This window comes from Myxine glutinosa, chromosome 14 (assembly GCF_964187855.1).
Source record: "Myxine glutinosa chromosome 14, kmMyxGlut1.1, whole genome shotgun sequence".
Lineage (NCBI taxonomy): Eukaryota > Metazoa > Chordata > Myxini > Myxiniformes > Myxinidae > Myxine > Myxine glutinosa.
In genome coordinates, this window is record NC_136274.1 from 73522839 (window position 1) to 73542838 (window position 20000).

Genomic DNA, 20000 nt, shown 5'->3' on the forward strand with positions numbered 1-20000 from the left:
CTGAATCCGTCCACAACATTTTGAGATATCCTCCTCATGGGCAAATAAACAGACAAACAAACAGACAGGAGTGAAAACATAACCTCTGTCTACCTTTGGTGGTGAATTTAATAACATTTCCCAAAGCTTGGGATTGCTGTCGTAAAGTGGCACTCTTAATACCTCATTATTCAAATTACGTTATGGGTCACCGATGATTTGGCGACAAGACAAATCCTCTCAAAATAGACAATTTCATCTGCCCTGGAAATTAGACCTCCAGTTCATTTAACTTTTCAACACCTGACAAATAATGTCAGACGGAGAAATAATTAAATTAACCACACAAAGCTATTATTGTGCAGTGCGAGAAGGTTGCGTCAGAAAATCCAAATGGTAAGAACTCCTATGAACCACGATATAAAAAATTGTTTTGTGCATCTACTTGAGGCTTGTTTACGTGCTTATATTGAGGACAAGGTACAATCCCAGGCTGGCAAGATGGCCTAGAGTAATACACACTCGCCTCTGACCTGTCTTGCCTGGGTTTGAATCTCGGCCAAACTATAAGCTGTCATACTGTTTGCCAGGCGAGGCGATACATCAACGTGTGTGCCGTCCGTTGAATGGCCAAACTGGGCTTCCTGTCTGCTACCATTAGTTGGTGCATGGTAAAGATCCCATGGTGTCTTGCGTGAACAGTAGGTGAGCTACCGCCAGCACCCTGATCAAATTCCAAATAATACTGGCAGCCATGTGCTGCATACAAAGGAAGAAGAAGAAGAAGAAGAAGAAGAGGAAGAAGAAGCCTAATCCACATGCTGAATTAGTTGGTAAACTGAGAATCAATCTTGCAATAGGGAGGAGATTGACACATTTCAGTCTGGCAAAGCTAAACTAATCTCGGCTCGGCTATAAAATGTCATCCTGATCTTTTGCAGGCACATTCCACAATGTGTGTGCCATCCATCGGGTGGCATTTCCATTGGTGTGTGGTGGTGTGTGTGGTGGTGGTGTGTGCCATTTCAACGGTTGTCCCGTCTGCCAGCATTAGTTGGTGGACCTCAAAGATCCCACGGTATTCTTCGCAAAGATTTGGGTGGCAATCGCTGGCACCCTGAACAAATTCCTGCCCCAGCTTCCCAGGTCAGAGTGGCCCAGGATTGCAAGCCTTGGCAGCAGAACCGAAGTTCTATATAAGAGCAAGGTGCATTATGATGTTGATGATGAAGCTGGACTCAGCGGGCGACTCAGATATAGGTGCAGGCCGAAAATGTTCAGCAATTCATTCGCAGCTATTTTCTCCCCCAAAAATTGGCTCCATGCAACTCCTGCGGCCTGTCCAAAATAGCAACTAAACACACAATACAATTGCATTTCCCAAGACACTTCAAGTTTCTTCGAATCAAGATTTTTGTTGTTAATTTGTTTTCCGAACTATCCTTATGCAACCAACTAAGCTTCCCCAAACACCTTGAATGATGGAGCCAACTGCTGATGGCCTGTCCTTGGCACCCCGCAGACCTGGTTCATCCCTCAGTGCCACATGGCCAGGCAACCCTGGAAATTGAGGAACAAGCATTCATGACTTCAGCTGTATGGAACAACAGCGAATCAATTGTAGACCAAGCAGAATTACACATTTGCTCACATCCATGCGGAAATGCAACAGCTGATGGTGGGAATCACAGAGTGCGAACGTACCTTCAATGGTGGCTACAGGTACCCGGCCTTCCATTGTGTCATATGTGCGTTTGCTGCACGGATGCTCGACACGCATGCGTGCTGCCTCTGCAGCTTTCTGCAACACTCCTGCACAAATATTAGGAACACACAGTGAAATACACACAGCCATGGAAATAATTACTATTACCACAACGACAACAACGACGACGACGACGACGACGACTTCTATGATGACGACTACAACAACAACTTTAATGTCCCTAATTATTGCCAACTTTTGTGGGGTCAGTTAGGGAAAGTTTTTTATCGAATTATTTAACAAACTGCTGACCGGGCCCAATACTGGATTGAAGGTTGCAGGAACCCGGAATTGGTTCAGGGTACTGGTTCATGGTACTGGCAATATCTCGACAACTCTTCACAAAAGACATCGGTGTATCTTTAATGTTCACCAATCTAATTACGCGTGCTGGCAGACTGGTCACCCGGCTTAAGGTCCTTTGAATGGACGGCGCACACATTGATGCATCGCCCTGCATTCGGACCAACCAACCAACCAGCAAACAAGCAAGCAATCAAACATGCTGTCTGAAGCTGCCAGGGCAGGACCATTGCTGTCCCTTTGGAGCTTTTAATAGAACATTGGTTCTGTGGCAAGCTCTTGGATCAGGCTGCTATATGGGGGGTTTGTGGGTTTTCTCTGCCTTACGAGTGGTGTTCCTGGTTCTGCAGTGCCTGCTGGATAGTATTGTTGGAGTTGCTGTTCCCACAGACTTGCTTCAGAAAGATGCAGGGCCGAATCGGTGTATAGTACTCTGGGAGGCTGCCTCATTATCTTGCGCATAATCTCGTGTCCCCTCTCGACTGGAGCCGCACCGAGCATGGGATTTCTCGATCCCAGGAAAGATGATACCTCCGCAGGTGATGCAGGAAATACAATCGAGCAGCATATCCATATAACCTGGTGCCCAGTTTAGAGGTTTAACTTTTACACACATTCCTCCGAAAGTGTTTCAAATACTGATCTTGTCTCCAAAAGCTTCTTCACACTTCCACTGATCCGTTTCAACATTGTCAGAACCTTCAGAGTTGCTAATGATGGAGGAATCAGTATCCGAATCCGAGCTCTGAATACACTGCTTCTCTCTGGAAGTCGCCATTTGGATTGAGGGGAGATCACGACATGACATCACTGGTGAAATTAAAAAAAATTCGACATTGAATGAATGAATGAATGATCGTTTTAAGGCCATTTTCACCACTAGAGCGGGGGTTAGTCTTGCGGGCCCCATGACAATCATGGTTCCCTGTTTGAGGCAATGTTTTTTTATGGCCGGATGCCCTTCCTGACGCCAACCCTTGGTCGCCTCTTACGATGCGCAGGGATACGGTGTACCTATTCTAAACCGGGGTACACACCGGGATCATTCATCCCAGCAAGCTGGTACTCAATTTGCCGACCTCGGAAGGATGACAGGCCGAGTCAACCTCCCTGGCGTTAATTCAGCGATCGACCGGGATTCGAACCCAGGATCCCAGGATCCCAAGCCGGCACCCTAACCGCTAAGCCAACACCCGGATAGACATTATAGAGCTGTTTTCGACACTGTGATTGGCAAAAAGATTACAAAAAAAAAAAAAGCTTCAAATTATACCATGATTAATGATTTTCAATGGTTGGTGGAAAAAAAAAATTGCGTTTGGGTTCCCCTTTAATGGATGAATTCATGTTTCTTGAATGTGGGAAAACCATCAAAGAAACTTGTTACCAGAGTGACTTGATAAACAATGGAGCCAAACCGTGTACATTGGACATCCATGTATGCTGTCTCGGAGTGCAACTGGACTGCACGATGAAGCTCGTCCCCGCACGTTAAATGTGACCACGACTATTCTACCGGATATGGGTTTGGAAGTTCCAAACCATTCCAAAGTAAATCCGTACGCATAGTCTTGTGATTTTTATCTCTTTGGACCACTCAGATACCTTAACTTACAGATGATATCAAGTTTACGAATGATGAGGATGTCAAAGCACGTTCTGAAATGGTTGTGTAGTCATGTCAAAGATTTGTACACAGCCGGCATCAAAGCACATTGATGGAACAAGTGTGGAGGTGGATCAGGGGAATACCTTGACAATTACATGAAAATTTGCAAACTTTCCGTTTTATTCTCCTTTGATCACTTACAAGCTTTGATTATACTAGGGCGTGCCCGTACTATATATATATCTAAAATTATATCCCCCCCCCTCTATTTACATGAAATGGTTTGGTCCATTCGCAAAGCCAAAGCGAACGGCTTGCGAGTACGGTGACAATCCCCCCCCTCTATTTACATGAAATGGTTTGGCTGGTCCAAAGCGAACGGCTTGCGAGTACGGTGACAATCCCCCCCCCTCTATTTACATGAAATGGTTTGGTCCAAAGCGAACGGCTTGCGAGTACGGTGACAATCCCCCCCCTCTATTTACATGAAATGGTTTGGTCCAAAGCGAACGGCTTGCGGAGTTTGGTAAAGAAATCGCCATAGCGTGCACAAACGCGCAGGAAAGCGAAAGAATCGCAAATTAGTTTTAATTAGTTTTAAAACATAGTTTAACGCCAACATAGCGGCAACATAGTTTGCCAACGTGAAATAAATGAATACGCTCTCAAATGTGCCGTCCGAGGCAGAGTCTGTTCGCCACGTTCGGCACACGTGATAACTCGCTGCTCTCTGATTGGTTGAATCGTTTTTTGGACATAGCTCGGTAACTACTTGTCCGATTAATATGAAACCTTGAAAAGGCACATCCTCGGGTCCCCAGCAATATACCTGGCAAGTTTCAAGTATATCGGACCCGTGGTTGTCGAGAAACAGCGGTCACAGACATACATACAGACATACATACAGAGATTACTGGAATTATAGATAGATGAATTGATTATATGAATGAATGAATGAATGAATGATCGTTTTGAGGCCATTTTTCCCCACTAAAGCAGGGGTTAGCCTTGCGGGCCCCATGACCTCATGGTTCCCTTTTTGAGGCAGTTTTTATGGCCGGATGCCCTTCCTGACGCCAACCCTTAGTCACCTCTTAAGATGAGCAGGGATACGGTGTACCTATTCTAAACCGGGGTACACACTGGGATCATTCATCCCAGCAAGCTGGTACTCAATTTGCCAACCTCGGAAGGATGACAGGCTGAGTCAACCCCCCTGGTGTTAATTCAGCGATCGACCGGGATTCGAACTCAGGATCCTCGGATCCCAAGCCGGCACCCTAACCGCTAAGCCAACACCAGGCTTTGATTATGAAGAAATAAATTCCCTTCATATGATAAAGGGGTGGCATTCTGGCAGCACTTGCAGTTTATATCTCTTCTTTCTCAGTTCCTTTATTTATATGTTATAACATGCGTCAGACACCTTGAGTAATCGTTCTTTTTCTGTCCTATCCGTAATTGAGATGTTTCTTCTTTCACTTTCTGAGTTTGCTGTCTGCAGCATGCCATTCCGGTGAATTTTCAACCTTTAGCTTGGTGTAAAGAGATATGATACTGCAGCCAGTCGAGGAAAACCCAAGCTAATCAGATGCAGGGAAAGCCGAGTGCAGCATCACTTACCAGAGTAGATGACGTCATCATCCAACCTCTCACTTGCTGCCTGATTACGGATCATGAAATCCGCTGGTATACCCTAAGTAAATACGCAAAGTTTGCATGTCAGAAAGAATGTTCGAGAGAACGAACACACAAACGCACACACAGGAAGCACATACACAAACACACCATCTCATCTTGCTTGTTACACACTACCTGAGTTATGGAACCACGGCCAGAGCTTTGAGGTTCTGCGATGACCTTAGGACCAGTCGAGTGAATGCCTCTGTCTGCAAGTCAGAATGATAGAGGAAAGTAGAAAATAAAAGAGGCGGTTGGGAAGAAAGATATCGGTATGGAACGACCAACACAAACTATGAACCACCAAAATGGAAACTTTCACAGCAATTACGTGATGCTTCCGAGAACGCACAGATCACCGCCATATTCCCTTCCTGAAGCTCTGTCTCGATGTTACACGACATAAATAGAAAAGGCCAAGAATCAGCCTTGAATCCGATGACATTTCAAAGCAAAGAGGTTGGTTTTGGGAAGGAAGTTCTGGAGGACACCCACCATGCCTGCTGTTGTCAGCATGTCTGGGTAGGCCCATTGAAATTGAGCCCATTGGTGGCTTTGAGTTGGCAGTCGACTGGACCAGTGCTCCACGTGAGCTGACCAGGTTGGGCACTAAAGCTGGAAAGCTGACCAGAGGAGTACCCTGCACAGGCCACAGTTACGAGACACACACCGTATGGTCATTGAGGAATGCAATTATGAAACGGCATTTAACAGGGAATGACTTAAGCTCGTCTTAGACGGCCACCGCTCGTCCACGTCCCAAGAGGAATGCACTCTTACCCGAGTGATTGAGCCAGTGGTGCTGCAGCCAAGCTGTTTTGGAGAGCGTATAAGGGGTGGTGGAGATGGCATGTTAGCCATTCGGGCGCCGTGCCACACCAAAGGTCGACCAGACTCACTGAGACCTTGTCCAATCACAGTTGGTTGGAAGCCTAGTATTGTGGGGGGAAAAGGTGGATTAACAATATCATTAAACAGCATTAGCGTCTGCTAATTAAACCACTTTAGCACTACAATGTCACTTCACGCCACAAATGATCTCGATGGTGGTGGCACACCTGGTGGAGCACTCAGATGTGGATTTGGCACATCTAGGTGAGCTGCAGACTTTGTGAGATCTCTTGGCTGGGACCAGCCAGGATCTGTTGGGAAAAATAAAAGTGAGAGCAGCGAAAAATCGACAATGAAATATCACGGGGTAATCATGCCGGCAGCCGTATGGACGTGTGAAAAAAATACTTTCAGGGAAGGAAGGAGATTGGAGATTGGTGATAAAATATGTGTACAAACCCCAGCATGGCACAAGACTCACCTTTATATTCGCTCATTATCTTCTGCTGCAGAAGTGCCATGGCATCCTGGCCCCCGGGCACACCAGTGCCCAGTGCGTAGGGATTCGGTAGCTGAGGTGGTTTCCATGGAATAAACAAAAAAGGGAACCGTAATCAATAGGTCAGAGCCCAAAGCGCACAAAAGCAGAGAAAATTTGCAGAATTAATATTTTCTTTAGCAGAGAGACGTCTCAGCATCACAGCATTAGAGGAAATATTTTCAGGAAGGCGCCAACAGCATTCACAGCCAGTTCAGTTATTCGGAAAACAGACGGCTCACACGGCTGATAAACGTCTAGTAAAGTTGTTGCGCAACACTTTGGATAGCGATAGCAACACAATCCAGTGAACCCATGTCCTGTAGAGCCAGTTCCTGTTACAAGTTCACCATGGGGGCAAAAAAACAAGAGGGGATCTGGAGCTGTTAACAACCATCAAGAGGGGGGGTTGCTCACTCTTTGGCTTAGGACTAAAATAGATCGATTTCGTAAACTAGGAAAACGAACCCAGTCCGATTCTTCGAAACTGCTCGTAAAAATGCTCAGCAGTCAATGGGTGTCTTAGATTTTATATGTGAAGCCATAAGGCCTTATCATTTACACAATTACTTAAATTGTAACCAAAGAAAACAAGCAAAGGTCAAAACAATCAAAAAATAATATTCAACATTGAGTATTGTAGAATTCGAACCATGGGAGGGATGTCTGTAGATGGCGGAAGCAGATCTCTGGCAGGTGCGTTGCTGGGCACAGGAACAGCTGGCATGCGTTCAACAGCGTGCCTTCTTTCTCTGTGATGGTCAAAAGGGTTTGCAAGGGTGGAGGGGTGGTAAACTTTGGTTCACTTGGAATGTCAGGATGGGTCTGGTGCGCATTGATAAGCATTATCCTGATGATTATTTGGAGCATCCAGCGACCGTCTCACCTGCTATCCTCCTCAATCTCATCGGCGCTGCAGGTAGAGCTCGAATCCATATCCGATGCTCCTTCAGCACTGGGCTTCTGCTTCTCTCTCCCACGAGCCTTCCGTTTCTCTCCGACAACCATGACTCGCTGCTGTTCCTCATCACGACATTCTCTGTGGTGCACCTCCCTGACCCCAAGCCCCGCCGTCATCGGCACATTGCTTCTTTGGACCTCAGACTCTGGCTTTCCCCCCACAGCTCTCTGCTCGTACTGCCGCAAAATCGGTGAACCTGAGACCTCCCGGGTGTCTGGGCCGAGCTTTAGCCCACCGGATGCCTTCTCCCCATCCTCAATGGGTGGGGTTGGTCGGTCACTTGTTTTGGCCTGAAGTGGCAGTGGTGAAGGTACACTCTCCGTGTCTGAACTCTGCACGCCTGCACAGGTGCGTGACCAGTCATTCTCGTCCGCATACATCATGGCATACTTCAACGTAGACAAATAAATTTCAACCAAAACATTTTTCATACAAACTAGAATGGCATTTCCTGCTGCACTAAACCACTGGTAGTGGAAGTGGGTAAGTGATGGGGAAAGGTGAGATATACCTCAAATCAAGCTTGCCAAAATTGCAAAACAAGCAGCTAATCTCACCCCAAGTTCTCTCACTTCTCACCAACATCTCTCATTTCAATTGCCTCTCATCACTCGTGTTGCTTGCATTTCGCTCTCTCGATGATGCACAAGCGGAGATAAAATTACCCGCCTAAAGGCCTCAAGGGTTTACACCAGACAAGACTCGCGCTCTCCCAGAGGCTAAATTACACCAGCAACGAAGCGTCCCATCCAACCGCCGAGGGAAGTGCAGGATAATGAGGTAGAAGCTCGTGCTACAACCTTTCCCTCCTCCCTCCCCTCACCCAACTCCCGCCCTCACCCCAGTGCGAATAGGAAGGTCCATTAGGAAGAGGGCAGGAGCCATCGATTACATTCTTGAGATCGTGATAATGACCGTAGATTTGTTTTGGATGTGAAGCCACGCAAGGCAAAAAGAAGAAGAAAACAGGAAACGATGGAAAGACAAACACCTGATGATCTCTCTCCGATGTTATCTCGTGCCTCACTCAATGTCTATCTTGGGCCTAGCTAATATATTGGCCTTCCTAAATCATCTCATGTTAGAGTAGGAAGGCTGCACAAGAAGAGATGGCAGTAATATGCATGTCCGTTAATCAGCGCCATTGTATTATCATCTCGAGATAAACTGAGCCACGAGATTAGGAAACCTTTGGTGGGTGAAGACAGCCGATAAGTCACAAAGCAAAGTCGGACATTGAAAATTGCTTCAAATTTAACCCGAACAAAAACAAGACGGCATCGTTAAATTTAGTTTGGTTTCTCTAAATCTTTCCAGTACCTCCATTACACTTAAAATGTTGAGAAAAAGGAAGGAAGAACAGGATATGATTTATTAAAACTGGAGCAAACATCAATAACTGACATGAAGTATTACCTAATAATGCCTCCGGCGACTTCGATGGAGGAGGCACAAAAAGGTGTGCCCCAAATTTAAACATGATGGTCAGGAAGACTTCCAAACTAACTCAAATGTAGTCGACAGTTCGATATTTGCACATTTCACCTTTCAGCTGACAGAACGGTCCAATAGAAAAGAGCATGACTCAAGGTGCTCAGCCAAACCACAGGCCTTAACCAACACAAATGCAGACACGTTTGAATGGGGTCAACTCATAAAGATTGCGTTTCAAAAGCAATCGCTAAGCAGCTTTTGAAGGTGCGTGACTCATACCATTGAAGGTCAGTGCGAAAAATACAAGCAAATAGGTATAAAAACTAGAATGACACTGACGTCACGACGTCGACCGCTATGAATCCGCCCACATTATTACATCATTATACATCCTTGTACCAAGTATGAATTAGATCCCTTCATCTGTTCAAAAATTAAAAAGCTATTGCAGACTTTGACCTTTGACTCCAAAATAAAATTAGTTCCTCTTTGCATCACAAACATACTTGTACCAACTTTGGTCAGAATCCCATCACTGGTTTCACAAGTTATCGAGATAACAGAATTTTATACGAACATGACCTCTGACATTTGGCCTATGACCTGGTGACTCCAAAATCTAATCGGTTCATCTTTACCGATAACAGAATTTTATACGAACATGACCTCTGACATTTGGCCTTTGACCTGGTGACTCCAAAATCGAAACGGTTCATATTTGCGTCATTATATATACCTGTACCAAGCTTGACTAAGAACCCTTCAGCCGTTCTCAAGTTATCGAAAACCTATCACGGATGGATGGACAGACAGGCATCCGGATGGACAACCTGAAAACTTAATGCTTCCGGCAACTTAGTCGGCGAAGGCATAAAAACACAAACACAAAAGGAATAACTGATGCAAACACCTTTAAAATCCGATCCTCAAAAACCCCCAAACTCGAATCTCCATTCACCATGCAAACCAATAATTTTAATGCCAACATCTGTAGGTATAGTCACGTGAAAAAGTAAGTACACCCCATGTAAAGTTTTGACTTTTTCAACATATTTCAACATACAGCTATTTGATCTTCATTTCAACAATATTGATAGATAACGGTGATATAATATAACAAATATCATGAAACATTTACATTTTGTAGTCCATTGTATAATTTAAATAAACATAAATGCTAATTTCGCATGTGGAAATAGTAAGTACACCCTTGGCTCTAAGAGGTGGTATTGCCCCCTTTGGCAGAAACAACCTCAAGTAGGCGTTTCTTATAACTGTCTACCAGTCTCTGACATCGACTGGGAGAAATTTTTGCCCACTCCTCCATGCAGAATTCTTTAAGCTGTGCGATGTTTGAGGGGTTTCTTGCATGCACAGCTCGTTTCAAATCCCCCCACAACATCTCGATGGGATTTAGATCCGGGCTTTGACTTGGCCATTCCAGAACCCTCCATTTCTTTCTTTTCAGCCATTCCATGGTGGATTTACTGGTATGTTTAGGGTCATTATCATGTTGAAAGGTCCACCTTTGGGTGAGCTTCAACTTTCCGACAGATGGCCTCACAGTATCCTCAAGCACCCTCTGGTACAATGAAGAATTCATCGTGGATTATATGATGGTGAGCTGCCCAGGCCCTGATGCAGCAAAGCTGCCCCAAACCATAATATTTCCACCACCATGCTTTACAGTTGGTATCAGGTTCTTGTGGTCAAATGTTGTCTTTGGTTTTCGCCAAACATGTCTTCTGGTACTGTGGCCAAATAGCTCTACTTTGACTCATCTGTCCAGAGCACATTTTTCCAGAAGTGCTGGTCTTTGCCTAGGTGTTCATTGGCAAACTTTAGTCTTGCCCTGATGTTCTTTCTGGACAGAAGAGGTTTCCTCCTGGCACACCTCCCATGCAGATCAAATTCGTGCAGCCTCTTTCTAATGGTAGACTCGTGCACTTTGACATCAACAGTGGCAAGAGCTACCTGTAGGTCCCGTGATGACATTCTGGGGTTCTTAGAGACTTCTTTCAGCATCTTGCGGTCTGCTCTTGGGCTGAACTTGCTGGGGCGGCCTGGCCTGAACAAGTTGGCAGTTGTTTGGAATCTTCTCCACTTGTACATGATCTTCCGGACAATCCAATGATTGATTTCCAATTGTTTGGAGATCTTTTTAAATCCCTTCCCAGACTCGTAGGCATCTATAACCTTCCTTCTGAAGGCCTCAGAGAGCTCTTTTGATCTAGGCATGGTGACGCTGCACATTTCAACAACAAAGAGCAAACCAAACTAAATGTCTGAGGTTTAAATAAGACAGGTTCCTCCAAGATCCGCTCTCATGATGTTCTCATCTTTTGCACCTGGGCTGGTGCACCTGATTCTAATTTTAGGTATTTGAAGGAGTGATAAATGTAGGGGTGTACTTACTTTTTCCACATGCGAAATTTGCATTTTTGTTTATTTAAATTATACAATGGACGACAAAATGTAAATGTTTCATGATATTTGTTATATTATATCACCTTTATCTGTCAATATTGTTGAAATGAAGATCAAATAGCTGTATGTTGAAATATGTTGAAAAAGTCAAAACTTTACATGGGGTGTACTTACTTTTTCACGTGACTGTATGTGCAAACAAGCAAACCAGAATAACAAGACTCCTCGTACAGCCACTACAAAAATGACCTAGGACATAAAATGGAAGCAGTTGGTCAGACAAGCGAAGCCACATGGAACAGACAAATAATGAGGAGGCAGGGGAGAGATGGAAGGTGAGATGGAGAGAGAGATGGAGAGAGAGATGGAGAGAGAGATGGAGAGAGAGATGGAGAGAGAGATGGAGAGAGAGATGGAGAGAGAGATGGAGAGAGAGATGGAGAGAGAGATGGAGAGAGAGATGGAGAGAGAGATGGAAGGTGAGAGAGAGATGGAGAGAGAGATGGAAGGTGAGAGAGAGAGAGAGAGAGAGAGAGAGAGAGAGAGAGAGAGATGGAAGGTGAGAGAGAGAGAGAGATGGAAGGTGAGAGAGAGATGGAGAGAGAGATGGAAGGTGAGAGAGATGGAGAGAGAGATGGAAGGTGAGAGAGAGATGGAGAGAGAGATGGAAGGTGAGAGAGAGATGGAGAGAGAGATGGAAGGTGAGAGAGAGATGGAGAGAGAGATGGAAGGTGAGAGAGAGATGGAGAGAGAGATGGAAGGTGAGAGAGAGATGGAGAGAGAGATGGAAGGTGAGAGAGAGATGGAGAGAGAGATGGAAGGTGAGAGAGAGATGGAGAGAGAGATGGAAGGTGAGAGAGAGATGGAGAGAGAGATGGAAGGTGAGAGAGAGATGGAGAGAGAGATGGAAGGTGAGAGAGAGATGGAGAGAGAGATGGAAGGTGAGAGAGAGATGGAGAGAGAGATGGAAGGTGAGAGAGAGATGGAGAGAGAGATGGAAGGTGAGAGAGAGATGGAGAGAGAGATGGAAGGTGAGAGAGAGATGGAGAGAGAGATGGAAGGTGAGAGAGAGATGGAGAGAGAGATGGAAGGTGAGAGAGAGATTGAGAGAGAGATGGAAGGTGAGAGAGAGATGGAGAGAGAGATGGAAGGTGAGAGAGAGATGGAGAGAGAGATGGAAGGTGAGAGAGAGATGGAGAGAGAGATGGAAGGTGAGAGAGAGATGGAGAGAGAGATGGAAGGTGAGAGAGAGATGGAGAGAGAGATGGAAGGTGAGAGAGAGATGGAGAGAGAGATGGAAGGTGAGAGAGAGATGGAGAGAGAGATGGAAGGTGAGAGAGAGATGGAGAGAGAGATGGAAGGTGAGAGAGAGATGCAGAGAGAGATGGAAGGTGAGAGAGAGATGGAGAGAGAGATGGAAGGTGAGAGAGAGATGGAAGGTGAGAGAGAGATGGAGAGAGAGATGGAAGGTGAGAGAGAGATGGAGAGAGAGATGGAAGGTGAGAGAGAGATGGAGAGAGAGATGGAAGGTGAGAGAGAGATGGAGAGAGAGATGGAAGGTGAGAGAGAGATGGAGAGAGAGATGGAAGGTGAGAGAGAGATGGAGAGAGAGATGGAAGGTGAGAGAGAGATGGAGAGAGAGATGGAAGGTGAGAGAGAGATGGAGAGAGAGATGGAAGGTGAGAGAGAGATGGAGAGAGAGATGGAAGGTGAGAGAGAGATGGAGAGAGAGATGGAAGGTGAGAGAGAGATGGAGAGAGAGATGGAAGGTGAGAGAGAGATTGAGAGAGAGATGGAAGGTGAGAGAGAGATGGAGAGAGAGATGGAAGGTGAGAGAGAGATGGAGAGAGAGATGGAAGGTGAGAGAGAGATGGAGAGAGAGATGGAAGGTGAGAGAGAGATGGAGAGAGAGATGGAAGGTGAGAGAGAGATGGAGAGAGAGATGGAAGGTGAGAGAGAGATGGAGAGAGAGAGAGAGAGAGAGAGAGAGAGAGAGAGAGAGAGATGGAAGGTGAGAGAGAGATGGAGAGAGAGATGGAAGGTGAGAGAGAGATGGAAGGTGAGAGAGAGATGGAAGGTGAGAGAGAGATGGAGAGAGAGATGGAAGGTGAGAGAGAGATGGAGAGAGAGATGGAAGGTGAGAGAGAGATGGAGAGAGAGATGGAAGGTGAGAGAGAGATGGAGAGAGAGATGGAAGGTGAGAGAGAGATGGAGAGAGAGATGGAAGGTGAGAGAGAGATGGAGAGAGAGATGGAAGGTGATAGAGATGGAGAGAGAGATGGAAGGAGAGAGAGAGAGAGAGAGAGAGATGCAGAGGGGGGAGCAGAAAGATATGGAGAGATGGAGAGATGGAGAGAGAGAGAGAGAGAGAGATGGAAGGTGAGAGAGAGATGGAGAGAGAGATGGAAGGTGAGAGAGAGATGGAGAGAGAGATGGAAGGTGAGAGAGAGATGGAGAGAGAGATGGAAGGTGAGAGAGAGATGGAGAGAGAGATGGAAGGTGAGAGAGAGATGGAGAGAGAGATGGAAGGTGATAGAGATGGAGAGAGAGATGGAAGGAGAGAGAGAGAGAGAGAGAGATGCAGAGGGGGGAGCAGAAAGATATGGAGAGATGGAGAGATGGAGAGAGGCGGCAATGGGTGGTCGGGAGGTGGTGGATAAAAATTAACGAAAATGTTTAAAAAGCAAACAGCAAAAATAAAGAACGAGACACATAACAAAACTCTGCTTGTGGCAAGGAGGATAAAAGCCACAGAGGAATAGTATCAAACATCAGTAATTGATCCCAGAAGAAAAATAAAGTTCCCTCAGCAAAAACCATTAAAAGGAATAATAAGGTTTGGCAGTGGTTATTGGCCTCGCTGCAACCTCAAGTCCATAACAACCCACTTGTAGGCGAGGAAATCTCCAGGGTGGAGAGTAAACCCACTACGCACGTGTCGACAAACCGTTCTGGAATAGTAAGAATGCAATGTCGAGGTCAACCGGGGTTCGGATCGATTTTACCTTTACGAACAACAAGCATGTCTCAAAAGGAGGTGCAACACCTTCCTCAACATTAATCCCTTGCTCTCTGTCGATAACAAAGGGCTCCTTGCATTTCTGCACCGAGGTAAACAAGACTCAGCGCAACAATGAAAAATGGCGATCGTTACAAAGAATCGCAGGCCAATATCAATAATTGTTTCTCGCATTATCCGTTCAATAATTTAACGAGTGCAACATGTCAGAATTCCAGAAGAGCCCGTGATGAAAGTCGGGATGTCACATTGGAGTTTGTTTGTCGATGACGACTGAACAATCCAGGTGGGAGCTCTCTGGTCGTTGTTAGTGGTGGCTGGATGGAATCTGGGCCTTTTATCTTTCGACAATTTTATCATTCGAAAATAAAGGTTTTTCTTTTTCTTTTTTCTTCAGGGTCATGTAGACCCAGACCCCACTGATAAATCTGTGATGCTAATCGTGATCTGGAGGAGAGGTTGTGAGAATGAAGGCTCTTTCATGTTTGGAAACAAGCCAAAGGTGGGCGGTCCGCTTCGAAAGTCCGCTTATCCACTTATCCGCTGCAGCGGACTAACGTTTTCGAAGCGGATAAGCGAATCGGAACAACCCCCGGAAACCGAAGCGGATAAGCGTAAGCGGACTACCGAAAAATTAAAGCGCATCGCGATTCGCCAAATCAGCTGTTAGCCTGAGCCGTTACTCTAGAATTGTGAATATTTATTTAAGTGAATAATCTATCTATAATTCCAGTAATCTCTGTGTGTATGTGTGTGTGTCTGTGTGTGTGTGTGTGTGTGTTTGTCTGTGACCGCTGTTTCTCGACAACCACGGGTCCGATCTAATTGAAACTTGCCAGGTATATTGCTGGGGACCCGAGGATGTGCCTTTTCAAGGTTTGAAATTAATCGGACAAGTGGTTCCCAAGGTATGGTCACCGTACTCGCAAGCCGTTCGCTTTGGCTTTGCGAATGGACCAAACCATTTCATGTAAATATAGGGGGGGGGGGGGGGGGGTTCTGTGGTCGTTACTGCCACGTGGTTTCAAAGTGTTTTTTTTGTTGTTGTTGTTTGCACGCATGTTTTTTTGCACGCACGTACGGGCAAGCACGTACGGGCAAGCACGTACGTGCGGGCACGCCCTAGTAAGTGAAAACTGAATATTTTATTGGACGCTAGAGCGGCAATACGTCAAGATGGAGAGATTTCTGACTCTCCAGCCCAGCGGCAGTGCCAGGGACAGGCACACGAGCGACGCAAACCAGCAGTCCCAGCACAGCGACATCCACAACCCGGCGGTCAACATGATGGGGGACGTGGAGGACAGTCAGGAGATCTGCGCCCTGACCCCTCAGCTCGCGCGCAGCGAGAGCAGGATGTCGCTGGACTCAATCGAGTCGGCTGAGATCAACGTGACAATGGACACAGACAATTCCAGCCTCAGCCAGAAGTGGAGGCACATCGCCCCCTTCTTCAAGGTCGTGGACAGCAAGGCCACGTGCACCAAGTGCTCAAAGACACTGAAAGCCCAGCTCGGATCAAGTTCAAACTTGAAGGTGCACTACCAGAGGTACCACGATGCCCAGCACAACGACCTCAAGGCGGCCCTCGACGGCGGCAGCAGACACGGCCGCCACAAGTCCTTCCAGGACATGGCCGGCGCCAGGTCTGTTGACTAGTAGACTCTCTTGTCAAAGAAAGGACGGGCAAATTGATTTTTCTTTAATGTAACTTGCATATATTAAAATTATATTTAAATTAACTGTAGAGTAGAGTAGAGTCGAGTGGAAAACTTTATTTCAATAAATTTTGAATAAATTTTATTTAAATAAAAATGTATATTTTTGATCTTAAAAGCTTTGTTTGTCTTTGTAGTAGTTAGAAATGGCTATTTAGGCTTAAAAAGCATTAAATTCCCTTTAGAAACGTCAAAAATCGCTTTAAAAACGTCGAAGCGCTTTTAAAAAATCGAATCGAAGCGGATAAGCGGATAAGCGGTAAGCGGACTAAGATTTTCGGCCGCTGAAGCGGATAAGCGAATCGGACTACACGGGCTGGCGGAGCGGATAAGCGGTAAGCGGACTTAAAATTTTCCGAATCGCGCCCACCTTTGGAAACAACCAATCATCACTGGGCACACCATCCAGTGAGCATGGTCCAGGTTCTGGCCGCTTCTTCTGCATAGCCGACAGACCCGTTTTCCAACATTTGGTCTTGTGCTTTTGCAGTTCAAAAAGGTGCCTTTTCCTGACAATTTCCGTTTATGCTCTTTTGGTTGAGAGATGCCAATATCTCAAATCCAACTCGCTATGCCCACGTTTGTTCTGGGAGCCGCACCCTAGTTGTCACACGCCCCGCCAACAAGGTTGGAGACGGGGACATTAAAACGAGCTCCGTTGGACCGATCCGTTTGTGTCCATGTAATTTTGTGTGCGTGATATTTCAAAAACCGTTGAACATTTAGCTTTCATATTGCACACATCTATTCCTCATGACCTTATCTCAACCTGATTAGGTAACAGCTGTGATTGGCTGAATTCTGTTGCCAAGACAACAATCCCGGTAACTTGACTCGCATACGCGATATTTCAAGCATTGATCAAGATTTAGCTTTCATATTACTCACATCTATTCCACATACCACTCAAAAAGGCAGGAGACCTAAAATTTAGGTTTCTCCAAAGTTACATGTGTGCTAACGTGATATTTGACATTTTGCTTTCACCAGCGATCGTATATTCATGGAATAGCTTCGCCAAATCTATATGATGTTACAAATGTACTGTCACTGAAGGGGAATTTCCATGGATATGGCACAATAAAGACTATTAGTGTTATTATTTCAAGTGGAATTTCATTTTGACCGGGCTCTCGAGTGACTGTTGAATGGAATTATATCCAGCATTTAGTGCTACCAATCGGGATTCACATTGAGACTCGCCCAGAGCAGTTGGCATGAGCATGAGCAGTGTGTAGAATGTGCTTGCACTACCACTGTCGACAGTATGCTTCATGCATCAAATTGTTAAAAATAAAAAAAAATTACTGCAACTTTTCCTGTTTCATGTTGTGGGAATTAAATTTGTAAAATAAATAATTAATTACTCTTTTTTTTAAATCCCACACTCAATATCTGATTATTTCATGAATATTTTATTTATAATTTGACTTGATCTTGGCTTTTTCTGCAATTTGCTACAGTCAGTCGGACATTGACATTCGCGGTCCCAACATTCGCAGACCCAATAGCATGCGTGGTTCATAACATGTGACCTGCTTCTACATTCGCACTTCACATATTTGCGGTTTCAGAAAATAGGGGAAATACCCTGGGTGCTCACCTGGTAGAATAAAGCAGTATCCTACACCGACTAAAAGTATTTTAAACCAATTTCAGTGGTTGCTAGGAAACAGGGCAGCATGTTTTTAATACCCTAAACAAACTTCTGTGCATCATGGGTGATGAAGGTTGTGGTCAAGTTTCATCGGAATAGTTTGTAGTTTCAGTAGAAAAAGCAAATACCTATTTTGGGGGGTCAAACCTGGATCCACTTTGACCCCCAGTTAGGTCTAAGGGGGTTTTGGACCCCCTTAGACCTCCTTAGACCCCGATTTTTTTTTAATGCCGTGAACAAACTTTAGTCACAACATACCAAATACCATTTGTGCCAAGTTTGGACACAATCCCATCTGCAGTTTCAGAGAAGAAGTTGCAAATGTTTACGGACTGACGGACGGATGACGCGCCATCACATAAGCTCCCTGGAACTACGTTCCGGGTGAGCTAATAAAAGAATCGGGAAAAAATCAAAAGGGTACCCAGCCAGAATGGTTTTGTCCCCTAATAATTCACAAATAGGCACAGCAGTACAACAAATAAATACATAAAATCTACCTACGTTCGCCCAATTACAAACGCTCCTCATTCATAGGTACACATCAGCACCACCTTGTATCATTCCACTAGCTCCGAGCCAGGAGGCAGGCTCAAAAGGGGCGGAGAGGGAAGGTTGAGTAATGCTGGGGGTTGTAATCGTAAACTCGACATAATTTGATGTTGTAACGTAAGGGTGTGGAGGTGGGTGGGGGGGGGGGGGGGTGCGGGGGGGGGCGGAATGGAGACAGGTAGACAGGATTGTGAGATGAACCTGGGTCTTAAGAAGTTGTCATCATCTCGCATATACAAGGCATATCCCTTCTGACCAAGAAGCGTTAACAGTGCAAATACAAGTGCAACTATCCTTCTTCACACCTGCATACAAGACAATAGCCCTTCCCACCAAGAAAGGTCGACAGTACAAATACAAGTGTTATGGCCCTTCTTCACACCTGTATCACCGCCCACACCTCCCGTCCATGTAACAATATCCCACTTCAATATTATTAGCACTTCCTTATAAGAGCCTCTCTCTTCATTATATCTTCACCAAGAAAGAACATTTCATAGAAGAATTAGCCCAATCCTGTCTTATCTCTTGTAATTTAATTGTCGAATTTCTCAACTAGTAACTGCGATATCTGAATGCAAGCACCTCTAATGGAGTCGTAAATCTAATGTCTAACATATAAATCTAATGGAGTCGCTTTCACGGGAGACTCCTCAAATACGTCAGCTTCAGCTCATAGGTGCGAGATTGGGCTGACGGAAGTGCGACATCAGAAGCTGACTGCACGTTACCTGGTGCTGGCTTCATTCATGTTGACTCAGTATCGAAGCAACACCAGTGTAGCATCTTCAGAGATTATTTTAAAGGTATACATCATATTGACAAATGATGATGATGTGCAACAATGAGGAATCTTTCTGCTAATTACAACAAGTGGGGGTGAAAGGGCTCCAGAAGGGGAAGCTAGACATCCCTATAACATACTTCGGCATTTTATCACATTATTACATCCCGAGAAAACATGAAAGGCAATTCTAGCCGGATGCTCGATCACAGTCAAGCAAGAGTGCTGCCACTTTTACACATGCATCCAACATTTCCTCGACAACAGCACACCACAACCACTGCCAAGGCTCTACCCGAGAGGGATGCACTGCAGCATGAACTGAATTGCATCTGAAGACAAAACATATTTCCAAAAGTCCAGTTTGACGTGCAACAAGGATACTGAAGGACAGAGGAGGAAGAGTTTATGAGAGGATTAACAAGCACTGGATCCAATTTGATATCAACACGCACCCAACATTGGACAACCGAATGTAACACGCACTGCAAACCATGTCCATTTAACATTGAGCGCAAGATCTTGTTTGAGAATCGTTCGGGAAGAGGAACGGGGCCAGCACATCGACAGCGGATCAGAAAGAGGTGATCGTTGCACCAAAGCAGTGCGTGTGTGTAACTACGGAAGAAATGGCAATTTTAAACACATCCAGCTCCTCCAAGAAATTACCATCACTCTCCTGGCTGGTGTTTTTCTCAGTACTGGCAGGAAGAGCTGCAACACTTTCACCCGGCAGAACCGCA

The 20000-nt window shown here is 45.4% G+C and overlaps 1 protein-coding gene across 1 annotated transcript in view; it reads right to left on the reverse strand.

The window, feature by feature from the left end:
* The window catches only part of LOC137439910 (nuclear receptor corepressor 1), a 345171-nt gene that overhangs the window by 69072 nt on the left and 256099 nt on the right, over window positions 1-20000 (reverse strand). The window contains 11 exon segments of the mRNA XM_078768007.1: window positions 1453-1539; window positions 1684-1791; window positions 5280-5352; window positions 5472-5545; window positions 5832-5976; window positions 6117-6268; window positions 6395-6478; window positions 6649-6739; window positions 7358-7457; window positions 7592-8006; window positions 19927-20000. The exon segment at window positions 19927-20000 is cut by the window's right edge and continues 17 nt beyond it. Coding sequence (XP_078624133.1) covers window positions 1453-1539; window positions 1684-1791; window positions 5280-5352; window positions 5472-5545; window positions 5832-5976; window positions 6117-6268; window positions 6395-6478; window positions 6649-6739; window positions 7358-7457; window positions 7592-8006; window positions 19927-20000 — 1403 coding nt within the window.